The 14,111-nt window shown below is 40.5% G+C and overlaps 1 protein-coding gene across 2 annotated transcripts in view; it reads right to left on the reverse strand.

Moving 5' to 3' along the window:
* The window catches only part of ALDH8A1 (aldehyde dehydrogenase 8 family member A1), a 33,322-nt gene extending 28,450 nt beyond the window's left edge, over positions 1 to 4,872 (reverse strand). Inside the window, exons 1-2 of one of the 2 annotated variants that reach the window (XM_054686926.2) lie at positions 4,742 to 4,872; positions 4,030 to 4,102 (exon numbers count right to left, since the gene is read on the reverse strand). In XM_054686926.2, coding sequence (XP_054542901.1) covers positions 4,030 to 4,102; positions 4,742 to 4,779 — 111 coding nt within the window. In that variant the 5' untranslated portion in view covers positions 4,780 to 4,872. Of the gene's footprint in view, positions 1 to 4,029; positions 4,254 to 4,741 lie in introns of those variants that run through there. The other variant, XM_016956325.3, reaches the window with a different exon arrangement.
* Between the last annotated feature and the right edge of the window lie 9,239 nt (positions 4,873 to 14,111).

Genomic DNA, 14,111 nt, shown 5'->3' on the forward strand with positions numbered 1-14,111 from the left:
TTGTAATCCCCCTGTGTTGAGGGAGGAAAGTGATTGGTTTGTGGGGGCTATTTTCATGATAGTGAGTGAATTCTCGTGAGATCTAATGGTTTTATAAATGGTAGTTTTTCTTGGGCTTCACATGCTGTCTCGCCTGCCGCCAGACATGCCTGCTTCCTCTTCGGCCATGATTGTAAGTTTCCTGAGGCCTCCCCAGCCATGCAGAACTGTGAGTCAATTAAACCTCTTTCCTTGATAAATTACCCAGTCTCGGGTATTATCTTTATAGCAGTGTGAGAACAAACTAATACAGTCACTTTTAGCTGAGCTGAAGTAAGGTATAAAATGATTCTCATCTTAATTAGAAATTTCTAGAAATATGGTGGCTTCACCTTAAAAACTAAATCTTGAATGTGGACCTGCAGACAGGATGGGGGAAGAGATGGCTTTGGTGACCTCCACCACCAGCTGCAGCCATGAGGAAGCCCCACTGCCAGCCAGCAAGAGGAGCATGAATTTCTACAGTCAATGTAAAAATCTGATCTTTTTGCTATTCAGAAAATTCAAGTCCACTCATATTTTCTAAGTTGCCTTATAGCACATCTTATGTCCATGTAATATAGAATACATATTAATATACTACATACAATAATATTAGCATAAGTTAATACATAGAAAGCATTTACTATATGCCAAGTACTAAGGGCTTTAAACATATTAGTCTGTTTAATCCTCAGAATAACACTATAAAGTAGATATCATTATTATCCTCATTTTATAGATGAGGAGACTGAGGCATGCAAAAGTTCAGCTCTAAGTCAAAGCCATAGATACCAAGTGGTGCAGCTTGTATTTGAACCAGGCAGTCTGACTCTAGTATGTGCTTATAACTGCAATGCTATAATGCAAATGTGCTATGCACACAGGTGTGCATGTGTGTGTGCACACACATGTGCACATGCCCATGGATCTAAGCATCAGAGATGAGAGTGTTAGTACTGTCCTCTGTAAAATAAGGATCATAATAGAGACTTCTAAGTTGTTACAACTTGCTTCTTTGGATAATCTATATTAAAGGGCTTACTGATTGCACACTACCAGACTTTAAAATATACTACAAAGCTATAGTAACCAAAATAGCATGGCACTGGTGTAAAAACAGACACATAGACCAGTGAAACAGAATAGAGAATCCAGAAATAAATCCATGCATTTACAGCCAACTCGTTTTTTACAAAGCTGCCAAAAATATGCATTGGTGAAAAGATAGTCTCTCCAATAAATGGTGCTGGGAAAACTGGATAACCATATGCAGAAGAATGAAACTAGACCCCTATCTCTCACCAAATCAATCAAAACAGATTAAAGACTTAGATAGATGTAAGACCCAAAACTATGAAACTACTATAAGAAAACATAGGGTAAATACTTCATGACATTGATTTGGGCAAAGATTTTTTTGGGCAAGACCTCAAAAGCACAGGCAACAAAAGAAAATAAATAAATAAAATAAAACAACATCAAGCTAAAAAGCTTCTGCACAACAGAGGAAACAACAGAGTTAAGAGGCAACCTACAGAATGGGAGAAAATATTTGCAAACTATCCATCTGATAAGGGATTAATAACCAGAATATATAAGGAGCTTGAGCTTGTATATATACATATACAACTCAATAGCCACCGCCCAAAAAATCCAATTTAAAAACAGGCAAATGATCTAAAGAGATATTCCACAAAAAGAAGATGTACAAATGGCCAACAGGTATATAAAAAATGCTTAACATCACTAATTATTAGGGAAATGCAAGTCAAAACCACAACGAGTTATTATCTCATCCCAGTTAAAATGGTCATTATCAAAAAATAAGAAATAAAAAAGGCTGGTGAAGCTGCAAAAAAAAGGGAAGACAAATACACTGTTGGTGGGAAAGTCAATTAGTGCAGCCATTATGGAAAACGCATGTAGGTTTCTCAAAAAAAAAAGAAACTAAAAATAGAACAACAGTATGATCCAGCAATCCCACTACTGGAAATTTATCCAAAGAAAAGGAAATCAGTATACTGAAGAGATACCTGTACCCCCATATTTGTTGAAGCACTATTTACAATGTTCAAGATATGGACTCAACCTAATGTCCATCAACAGCTGAATGGATAAAGAAAATATGGTATATATACACAATGGAATATTATTCAGCCATAAAAAGGAACAAAATCCTGTCATTTGCACCAACACGATTTGAGCTGGAGGATATTATGTTAAGTGAAGTAAGCCAGGCACAAAAATACAAATATTACATGTTCTCACTCATATGTGTAAGCTTAAAAAAGTTGATCTCATGGAGGTAGAGAGTAGAATTATGGTTACCAGAGGCTGGGAAGGGTAGAGGAGAGGACAGAGGTTGGCTAATTAATACAAAAATAAGGTTAAAAGGAATAAGTTCTAGTAGAGTGACAATAGTTAACAATAATTTATTGTATATTTCACAATAGTTAGAAGAAAAGATTTGGAATGTTCCCAACACCAAGAAATGATAAATGTTTAATGTGATGGAGATCCTAATTACCCTGATTTGATCATGACACATTGTATGCATGTATCAAAATGTCACATATGCCCATAAAGATGTACAATTATTATGTATCAATTTTTTAATTTTTTGTTAAAAAAGGGCTTAATGACTGCAAAGCACAAAGCAAAAGCTGAATAAACGGGAGCCACTGTTAGCAGCACCAGCAACATTTTCCTGAGTGATGTTTTGGGAAATTGGACATGCGGTTTGTATGGTAACCATATTTTTCAAGCCGGAAAAAACTATGACTTATGGGATCAGATAGGATATTTGGAAGTTGGATTGCTGAGAAACTGAACATATCTATTTACTCTACTAGCTAGTGCATCCATAGCTCATTCTATTTTCTAAAAAGGTATGAGCCATTAGCTGCAGGAAATATTTCAGCTGAATTTGGCATGTTTGTCATTTTTAACTTCACTTTGGCAAACAAGGAAGAGTGGAAAACACAAAGCTGGATTTCCCAGAGCTGTGTTAAGTCATTTGAAGCAAACAAAATTGCAGATTATAATTTAACCAGTGCATTAACCAACATTTGCAAACATTAATCCCTAAGTCTGAAGGTTTACTTTAAATGCAAGACAGATTTGAAGTGTTAACAAAAAAGAAAAAAAATAGCAATGTTCTTAAAAAAAAAAACTTTGCATGGAATATATTTTTTATATGAAGACTATATTTTAAATAATCTAGTTCTTTGTGCCTTAAAAAGAATAAATTATAATTCATAAGGCATTAGATGACTATATATACATCAGCTACATTTACCACTTCAGATATATTTACATTCTCAGTGCAATAATTGATAGCTAATCAAATATATCTCAAATATTTTACAAAATTCTCCAAGTAAAATTAATTCTACATCACCAAAAAAATGTAATGCACATGCCATTAAACACTTTGGATAAGAAAAACGATGCTGTTAAATCTAACTCCAAAAATATGTGGGAATTTGATTTTGAGTTTCATCATTCAAATGATTGATTTTATTTTACTAGGTATTTTGAAGACATGACAAATTATGAGAAGACAATCTAAAACAAAGCCCACAGTTTTTTGCTTGTTTGTTTATTTTAGTAAAGCTATACTTTTTTTTTAATTCCATGGAAATAGTGGTAAATTTAAGCAGTGCGTGGTGGAGAAAAGGGAATATTTAACAAAGTGATAGCTCTTACAAATAATACTTTGTACTAGACACTGATTAGGAAATGTTTGAGAATTACAAAAAAAACTGCACACAGGGCTGTGTTAGGTTGGCTAGAAAAATGACTTACTTTCTGCATATAGGAAGAGATTTGTTCTAGGTATCACACAGTCCAGTTACAAGGTACATCCTCTTAGAACTAGAATCTTGCTTCTATCATGTTTAACAATCCTACATCTTCCCCCAACTCCCTCTGCTTTTAGAAAACTGTTACCCATAATTGGCCAACATATTAAACACATTTCGGTCTTCTTTAAGTGCATATACTCACCTCGTCTTTTCCACTATTTGGCACTCTGCAATACACTTCCCCCGTTGATGGGTCGTAAGAATCTATATATGAGCTACAAGGTAAAAATTTTCCATCTATGAAGTTTTCCAGCATCAAAAGTGCCTTTGTTCCAGCCATAGCAAGGAAAAATTCTGCCTTTCCTCTTTACGACTGAGCACTCAGGTTGTCCCCACCACTGTCTGGACTCCTGAGTGAGCCTCCCCCTTCCCAGCCCCCATCTTCCCCTTTACCAATCAGTGAATGTGGGAGGGCACCTGACGCTCTCAGAGAGCATTCCAGTCTCCAAACTCAGAACTAAGAGAGTGGCTGAATGTTTCACAGACTTCTAGTACATTACCTGACATGGATAATTGTGTGTAAAAGTAACAGCTACTTACTTATGTGTTCCTAGCCCTTTAAATCATCAAAAGGCATCTGTGCATGTGATTTTATTGGGTTCACACCGTAAACTGTTCATTGCTCAAACACTGATTGGATGCCAGGCCCCAAAGCAAGTCCTTTACATGAATTTACTCATTTATTCCACACAACAATCCTATATGAAGTAACCATTACTTCCTCTCTTTTATAGAAGAAACTGAGCCTTGGAGAGGTTAGACCATTTTTCCAAGGTCACATAGTTAGCAGGGGATGAACTGTAGCCCTTTAATCTCCAAATCATACACTTTTTCCTCAATGCATCACTGCTTACCCTGCAGAGGTAACTGAAGACAGATGCCCTCTTTCCATAGCTCATCTGTGTTTCTTTACCTTGGCTGCCCTCTCTTGGAAGAGCTGTCTCTCCATCCCAAAACCGGGGCCACAGTGGCTGCTCACATCTTCCTAGATGTGCCATGGAGATAAAGACAAGCCAAAAACATGTGTGACACATATAGCAAGGGCTTCAGATCCCTGACGTAGCTGAGAATTTCTACAAATTGGTAAGAGAAATGAGCACCCCAACAGAAAAGATAAGCAAAGATACAAAAAAGCAATCCATAGGAAAAGGAACACAATTGGCTAATGAATATATTAACAATGTTCAGCCTTGTTGTTAAGCAAGGAATGTGAAATACAGAGGTGGCCTGATTTGCCAATCATACTGGAGAGCATTTTTAAAGATTGAGAACATCTACTCTGTGAGGATGTGGAGAATCATCCCTAGTCCATAGGTGGGAGGGTTCACAGAACACTGCTTGGGGCAATTTGTCAGGGTCTGGTCAATTTCTCTTCTAGGAATCTCTCCTACAGAATTACGTGCTCATGAACAAGTACATAAGTCACAGGACATCCTTTTTTATCATAATTTAAAAATCAAAACAACCTAAATGTCCATCAATTGGAGAATATTAGAGTATAATTGTTATATTCTTAACAGGGAATACTACTTAGACATTAGAAGGATGCATTGTTAAGTGAAAAAAGAAAACTAGTGAATACTATATACAGTATAGTTTCTTTGGCTATTTACATGGTTGACGGGAAGCCGTTTTAAACTGCTTGGATATTTTATGGCAAGCCTATATTACTTTTATAATTATGATTTATAGTTATAATTCAGTTGAAGGTTAGGTACCAATATTCTAAAATTCATTGATCACATGAGGGCACTTGCTGGCCGTGCACCTCCTTAGGCCCTCTCTGCTTCCATCTTTATTGGTCTCTAGATATTCTCCAAAATTCTTGCTAATCTCTGATGCAAAGCAACAGGCAACCCATTCCCTGTGGAACTAAGCTCCAGGCCCCACTCAGCCTATCTGAAGACTATCTATGACACTCTGCTGAACAAAGGACCAACTTCTTGGTCTTTTTTTTTTTTTTTGCAGCTAAAAAGTTCTGCAGAAGCTTTGGAAATATAACTCATTATCTTTAACATAACTACATTCTTTTTTTTCTTTTTCTTTTTTTTTTTTTTTGACAGAGTCTCACTTTGTCACCCAGGCTGGGGTGCTGTGGTGTGACCTTAGCTCGCTGCAGCCTTGAACTCCTGGGTTCAAGTGATTCTCCTGCCTCAGCCTTCCAAGTCACTGGGACGACAGGCGCATGCCACCACGCCTGGCTAATTTTTGTATTTTTTGTAGAGACGAGGTCTCGCTATGTTGGCCAGGCTGATCTTGAACTCCTGGGCTCCAGTGATCTTCTTGCCTCAGCTTCCCAAAGTGCTGAAATTATAGGCATAAGCCACTGTGCCCAGCCATAACCACATTCTTGGTAAGAGCTCAATCTCCTCACCCAGTAAAAAGTAGGAAAGCAGTATAAAGATGTTTAAAGATGTACATTTTTTCTCAGCTTAAAATTTTAAACATTCCTTTTCTAGGTTACTTTTTTGTTTTTAAATGAACTTTTATTTATTCCTTGCACCATATACAAAAAATATTTTTGAATCCTTTTTTTTTTCATTTTTTTAATTTTTATTTTTGGATACAAGTTTCCCTGTTCTCAGGCTGCAGTGCAGTGGTGTGATCATAGCTGACTGCAGCCTTGAACTCCTGGGCTCAAATAATCCTCCTGCCTCAGGCTCCTGAGTAGTTAGGACTACAGGCATGCCACACCATGCCTGGCTAATTTATTATTATTACTATTATTGCTATTTTGTAGAATCAGGGTCCTGCCTACATTGCCCAGGCTGGTCTCAAACTTTTTTTCCTTTTATTTTGTGTTAATAATTTTCGGTCATATTACTATGCTTTTGTTGAAAATCTCTTCTGATTTTTTTAAACACTGGTCACATATATATAAATACAGTTATCACCACATAACAATATTTCAGTGAACGACAGACTCCATATGCAATGAAGATCCCATAAAATTATAATGGACCTAAAAAGTTCCTATCGCCTAGTGACATCATAGCCGTCGTAGAGGCATTACTCTACGATGTGAGAGACATTACTCACATTTGTGGTGATGCTGATGCAAACAAACCCACTGCACTGCCACTTGTATAAAAGTCTAGCACATACAGTTATGTACAGTACCTAATACGTGATAATGATAATAAATGACTTAGTGGTTTATGTATTTACTATCTGTACTTTTATCATTATTTTAGGGTATACTCTTTCTATGTATTAAAAAAAAAAGTTAACTGTAAAAAATCCTCAGACAGGTGCTTCAGGAGATTTTCCAGAAGAAGGCATTGCTATCTGAGGAGATGGCAGCTTCATGCATGTGACTGCCCCTGAAGACCTTCCAGTGGGACAAGATGCAGAGGTGGAAAGTATTGATGATCCGGACCCTGTGTAGACCTAGGATAATGTGAGTGTTTATGTCTTCATTTTTAACAAAAAAATTGAAAAGTAAAAAAATTTAAAAACAGAAAAAAGCTTATGGAAAAAGGGATATAAAGAAAATATATTTGTACAGCTGTACAATGTATGTGTTTTAAGCCCTTATTACAAAGTCAAAAAGCATTTTACAAATGGAAAAGTTCATAAAGTAGGAAAGTTACAGTGAGCTAAGGTTAATTTATTATCGAAGAAAAGTATTTGCTCATAACTTTAGTGCAGCCTAAGTATATAGTATAGCATCCAGTACTGTCCTAGGCCTTCACATTCACACAGCATTCATGCACTGACTTACCCAGAACAAATTCCATGGATAACTGCCCTATACAGGTGTACCATTTTTAATCTTTTATACTTTATTTTTTATGTATTTTTCTGTTTAGATACACAAATACTTACCATTGTGTTACAATTGCCTGCGGTATTCAGGACAGTAATGTGCTGTGCAGGTTTGTAGCCTAGAAGAAATAGGCTATCCCATCTAGCCTAGGTGTGTAGTAGGCTGCACCATCTTGGTGTAAGTACACGCTAAAATTTTTGCACAACCATAAAATCAATTAATGTCACATTTCTCAGAATGTATTCCCAACATGAAGCAAGGCATAACTATAAATACATATATGGGTAAATAAATACAATCACATATACAGTCGGGGTCCATTCAGAAAACAGAAAGCATGGCAGGTTTGTCAAAGTTTAACACCAGGAAATGTTTACCCAGACGAAGCTGAAACAGCATGTAAGGGCTGCTGAGATAACCCAGAGATTAGCAACCACAAAAAGCAGCTGCCATTCTTTAAACTGGAGAACAAAAAGGAAGAGGTGGGCTACGAGAAACCAGAAACTTTCAGGGGAGCCCCCCGCCTTCTGCCCCAGCTGGTGCTGGGACTCTTTTTTTTTTTTGAGATGGAGTCTCCCTCTGTCGCTCAGGCTGGAGTGCAGTGGCTGCATCTCAGCTCACTGCAACCTCTGCCTGCCAGGTTCAAACGATTCTCCTGTCTCAGCCTCCCAAGTAGCTGGGATTACAGGCGCATGCTGCCCAGCTAATTTTTTGTATTTTAATACAGACGGGATTTCACCATGTTGCCCAGGCTGGTCTCAAACTCCTGAGCTCAGGCAATCCACCCGCCTCAGACTCTCAAAGTGCTAGGATTACAGGTGTGAGCCACTGTGCCCGGCCGGTGCTGAGACTTCTGACAAGCGTGGTGTGGCTGATGCTGGGAGGCCCAGAGCAGCTGGAGTCTGGAGCTGGCGCCGTTGCCTGTCGCTGGAGAGTCGCTGACAGGGACTGGAGACAGAAGGTAGTCTCAGGCTTTTTCTGGTGCTGCCCACGGTCAGGTCAGCTGGAAACAGAATGAGAGAAATATGCAGGTCCCAGCCCTGGCACCACAGAGTGAAGTACCAAGAAGTGAGCTTGGTGCTGAGAGACAGTGAGTACCACCCGGTGTGTGCATAAAGACTTCTGTAGCCCATCTTCCTGGGTCTCCAACAACTCTGCCTAATGTTGATGGACTCATCAGAATGTTTGTCTTTTTGTACAGAGTGCAAAGGATTCTAATGGGAGGACTATGGAAGGGAGATCTTTTTGAAGAAAGGACTTTACCCAGGATAGCCTGAGAGAGGAATTTTCTGCCACGTGACAGTAGAAGAGGACAGAAGCTGGACACGGTGCTTCTAAAGAGTGCCTGGTGCTGATCAGAACTCCCCACACAAGATCAGTCCCAGCGGCAGAGCAGGCCTGTCTGTCAGTTACAGTGACCTCCTTGTGCCATTTTCTTGTGCCATTGGCTGCTCAAGCTGGGCCTTCGCTGGTTTTTCTTTTTCTTTTTTTTTTTTGAGACAGAGTTTCACTCTTGTTGCCCGGGCTGGAGTGCAATGGCACGATCTCAGCTCACAGCAACCTCTGCTTCCTGGGTTCAAGCAATTCTCCTGCCTCAGCCTCCCAAGTAGCTGGGATTACAGGTATGTGCCACCACGCCTGGCTAATTTTGTATTTTTAGTAGAGACGGGGTTTCACCATGTTGGTCAGGCTGGTCTCAAACTCCTGACCTCAAGTGATCCGCCCTCCTCGGCCTCCCAAAGTGCTGGGATTACAGGCGTGAGCCACCGTGCCTGGCCTCGCTGGTTTTTCATAATGTACTTGGCCTTCCCCCGCTTCCCGCTGTCAGCCCTTTTCTGTCCACAGTGCAACCATTTGATCCCCACCTGCAGGTCAACCACAGAGATGACTCTGGAATCAGAGCTCAGCTGAGCTGGGAGAGACTTTCATCCTGGAGGACAGAGCATGGGCCTCATTCAGAGTCTGGTCATGTCGGTTGACCCCAGTCCTGATACCTGAGCTCTGACATGCCTTCAAGGCCTTTTCTCTAAGTTGGCACCAACGTTTCTCCTGTCGGTTTCCCTTGAAGAGACATGAAATCCTATATCTGGGCCTAGTGGCTGAGAACCTACTTCTAGGTAGTTCTACCTGCTTCACTGGACATGTGGGTATCACCTGCTCCTGAATTATTCTGGGGGGCTCCATCTGCTCGCCAGTGTGTCCTGCTGAATGCAGATCTGTTCTTACTACATCCCTGTAACAGCATTCTGACCCATGGGTGAAACGTACTCCCATTTGCGGTCACAGAATCCACCCCCCACCACATCCCAAGGGGTGGATTCACTGCCAGGTCCTGCACGGTGAGGACAGGGGACTCAAGACCTTGAGTGCAACTGAGAAAAAATTATAAATGGGAGGTATTAAGTATACTAATATTCTAACAGAACTAGTTGCTCTAGAATATTACAAAAGAGAATAGGGTGTTTTTATCTAATACAACAAAAGTTATTCTCTTTAAAAGGGGAAAGACAATCCTGATTTAGGGGGCCCCAGGTGTACTGGAGTTTTGTTTTTACCCACAGTGGTAAACAAAAATCACAGCATGGTAGCATGAGGCAGCTGGGAGGGGTACGCTAGACTCAGGAGAAACACAGGATGGGGAATGGAGAGTGCCATGAGTGAAATGAAGCCATCAGAGTTCATTCATTTGGAGAAGGATAGGGGAGGATGGATACAGAAGCATGGAGAGGAGGTTGAAAGACAGACAAGATGGTAATTCCAGGCCAAATAAATACCTGTTCTGGGGCGTCATTTTCCTTCTGTCTCCACAAGAACCTTGCTCACTGGATTATCATCTAACTTTTCATTCTTCTCCTCTCTCCTGGCACTTTCAGCCTTTAAATGAGTTCCTCTCTCCAATATCATATCATATAAACAAAATAATATAATAAACAAAAATTTAAAAGAACTTTCTCTGGCTCTCTGGCCTCTGTCCTCTCCTCTATAATCCTTCTCTCCTACTGAAAACATTACACAGAATGAATGAAAATGAAAAGTGCTGTTGTTATAGGAATAACTACCCTCACTTATATGTGGCATGATGTTCTCTTGGCCATTTGCCAGCCCCTCAAACCCCAATCTTCTTAGCCTCACTCCTAGGAGGAACTTTTGTGCACAATCACATGTCAGAATTATCCTATGCAAGGTTATCAATATGAAACACTAGAGGTTTCTTTGGTTGCATGTGCTCCACTCTGAGGAATCTGGGGACGTGCCCTTGCCCTCCAAGGTTAGCGCTCATAATGGGATCACTGTCTTGGGATGATGGTTGTGGGATCCCCCAAGAGATAGAGCTGAAGGCTAGAAAAACTGAGTGAGGAGAGGAACAAGGTATAAGAGAGAAATTCAAGAAGTATGTATATGGGATTCTGTTTCAAGTGTGAACAGATAAGACCTTAACACGTATGCTTATATTAAACTCAGCCATTTTGGGGAAAATGCTAGGTGTCCCCTGTGGTGACCACCCTAATGTTCTCTAACATACAGTTCTCCTCCTGAGTACTCCTCAGCCCCTTTGCAATGAGGTGGGGCTGTTTGGATAGTTCTGGCCAGGGTCTTTGAGTAAACGCCAAGCCTGCTGGGGACTGTCCACTCTCTCTCCCACTTCCATATAGACCAGGAAGGCTGTGTGTTCCAGGTGGCAAGTACAGGATGAAGAACCTCTGTCAGCCTGGACTGCTGAGTCACTCTATGGAGTACAGTTTTATTATGTGGTGATAATTAGCATGAAATAAACATGTGTTTTCCTATGCCACTGTATTTGGGGGTCAATTTCTAACCAATCACAGCATAAACAAGCCTACCCTGGTTAGCAGGCATATAACTTTAGTTGGCTAAAATTTCAAAATTTCTCATTGATGCTATCTTGCAGATACCAGTCCCTGGGCACTGATCCCATATCTAGACAGGAATAGAGCCCTCTGTGAGGAGACGTGGCTCTTTTCCTCAAAGAAAAGGGCATGGCCAAATGCGTGGGGCCTGACGGGTGCTACATACCATGTTAATGATGCAACCCTAGCCTACTTCCCTAACCAAGGAGGTGAAAGTCCAGTGCCCAGCTCAGAGGCAAGACTTAAAGCTGTGGTCAGTGGAGGAAGGTAAGAGCCTTCAGAGCGAAGGTGTACACCTCCTCCAGTATGGAAACACTGCTAAGATGACAAAACTTAAACCCAGTTAAGGGGTATTGTATTGATATTACAAAGGCCACAAACTGTGGAAGCCCCTACCATCTGACTCCACAGTCCCTTGATTGATATCTGTGACTGGACACTTGTGGAGGATCAGACATTAGGATCAATTAAGATGCAGTTGTTCTGGGCCAAATGGCCAAGGATAACCAGAGAAAATAATACCTTACACCAAATATACTAAGTGGAAAAAACTGCTCAGCAAAGTAGACTATAGAAATGATTCTGACCCACAATACCTTAAAATGGGTGTGACTGGCATTGTTTTTCTTTTCAAAACGTACTAAGGTATGAGACTCCCTCACTCTCAACTCCCATGCAGCAGCAGATCCTCCAGGCTTCCTAACTCTGTGGTCAGATCCAGTTTGACCAAGGCAAAGATTTTTAGGAATTGATTTTCACAGGAAGGGTTTTACTTGGCCAGGGACCACTTCTTATCATCCAAGAGATTTAACAAGATGTTTTCAGGCATATCTAGAATAGAAGAGGTGCAGGGCTTATAACATGGGCTTCTCGGGCCATGTATACAATTGACCAGGAATGAGGCCAGGGATCTCACTGGTTATTTGTTCACCCTGCAAGGAAGCCCTGGTTGCCTAGACTTTCATTCTGGGATCAAGAACAAAGGACAGATGCAAAGACTTGCCTAGTATATAGCTGAACATGGATCAGTATTAGGCAGAATAGGTACCCAGAAATCTACATTAACACTCTGTTAAGGTGCCAGGAACAACAAAGTGGAGATAAAATTTCTCTATGGCATGTGGGATTCACGGGCAACACAAACAGGAGGCTTTCAGAAAAAGACTCTGTATCTTGAAGTGGATTCTTTAATGCCAGGCATGGTGGCTCACGTCTGTAATCCTAGAACTTTGAGAGGCCTGAGGTGGAAGGATCACTTGAGCCCAGGAGTTTGAGACCAGCCCGGGCAACAAAGTGAGACCCCCATCTCTATAAAAAAATAGAAAAAAATTAGCCGGGTGTGGTGGTGCATGCTTGTCGTCCCAGCTACTTGGGAGGCTGAGGTGGATCACTTGAGCTCTGGGCGGTCAAGGCTGCTGTGAACCGCGATCGTGCAGTGGCACAATCATTGCTCACTGCACTCCAGCCTAGGTGACAGTGAGACCCTCTGCTGGATGCTGAGCCAGAAAAGTTAAGGTAAATGTTCTCAACAATTCTCCATCCACTGAAGAACTAGGGTGGTGGGAATGGGGCTGAGCATGGGATTTCCCCAACCCCTAGACAGCAGGCCTCCAAGACGAGTCAGAGAATAGCCTCGCCCTCCCTACAGCAGGAACAAAGTGGGGTTAGAGACATTTTTGTTTCAGTTGATGAAATGTTAATAGAGGCTGGTTGAATAGCTGTGATCTATATATATTAATTTCTTGATTTTGATGATTATTATTGTGGTTGTGCAGAAGATATACAGACGACAGACAGACAGTCTTGATCTGTCACCCAGGCTGGAATGCAGTGGCACAAACATGGCTCACTACAGCCTCCACCTCTTGGTGTCAGGCAATCCTCCCACCTCAGCCTCCCCAGTAGCTGGAATTACAGCCATGCACTACCATGACTGGCTATTTTTTTTATTATTTTTTGTAGCGATGGGGTCTCACTATGTCGCCCCAGCTGATCTTAACTTCTGGACTCAAGTATTCTCCTGGTCTTGAACTCTCAAAGTGCTGGGAATACAGGTGTGAGCCACTGCACCCGACCTGTGGAGAATACTTTGTAGGAAACAGATATTCAATTCAGTAGTGATGGGACATCATGTGGCAACATGGTTTAGGAAAAAAATTTTTTCTATTGGACTTGGAACTTTTCATTTATTTGAAATATTTTCCAAAATATTCATAACAGAAAAGGAAGTGGATTCTTACCTCATATCATGAACATATTACTCACACCACATAAACAATTTACAAAAATTTTTTTTAAAGAAGGGAAATGTTAAAATCCCCAGTCAGGGCTGGGAAAAGGCTATGATAGATTAGGATAGCTTCAATGGCACTTATTGCTAATGTTTTAATCATTAGTAGAGGGAACAGTTTATGGGGTTTTCTTAATTGTTTTTAATCTACATATTAATTACAAATGTTCTTTTGCTTGTATTAAATACTATATAACAAAAATTTAAAGACTTTATCATTTAGAACAGTTTTATATTTATAGAAATACTGCAGCCAGTTTCCCCCCAATATGAACATCTTATATAGAATAGTACAT

Source organism: Pan troglodytes, chromosome 5, assembly GCF_028858775.2.
Source record: "Pan troglodytes isolate AG18354 chromosome 5, NHGRI_mPanTro3-v2.0_pri, whole genome shotgun sequence".
NCBI lineage: Eukaryota > Metazoa > Chordata > Mammalia > Primates > Hominidae > Pan > Pan troglodytes.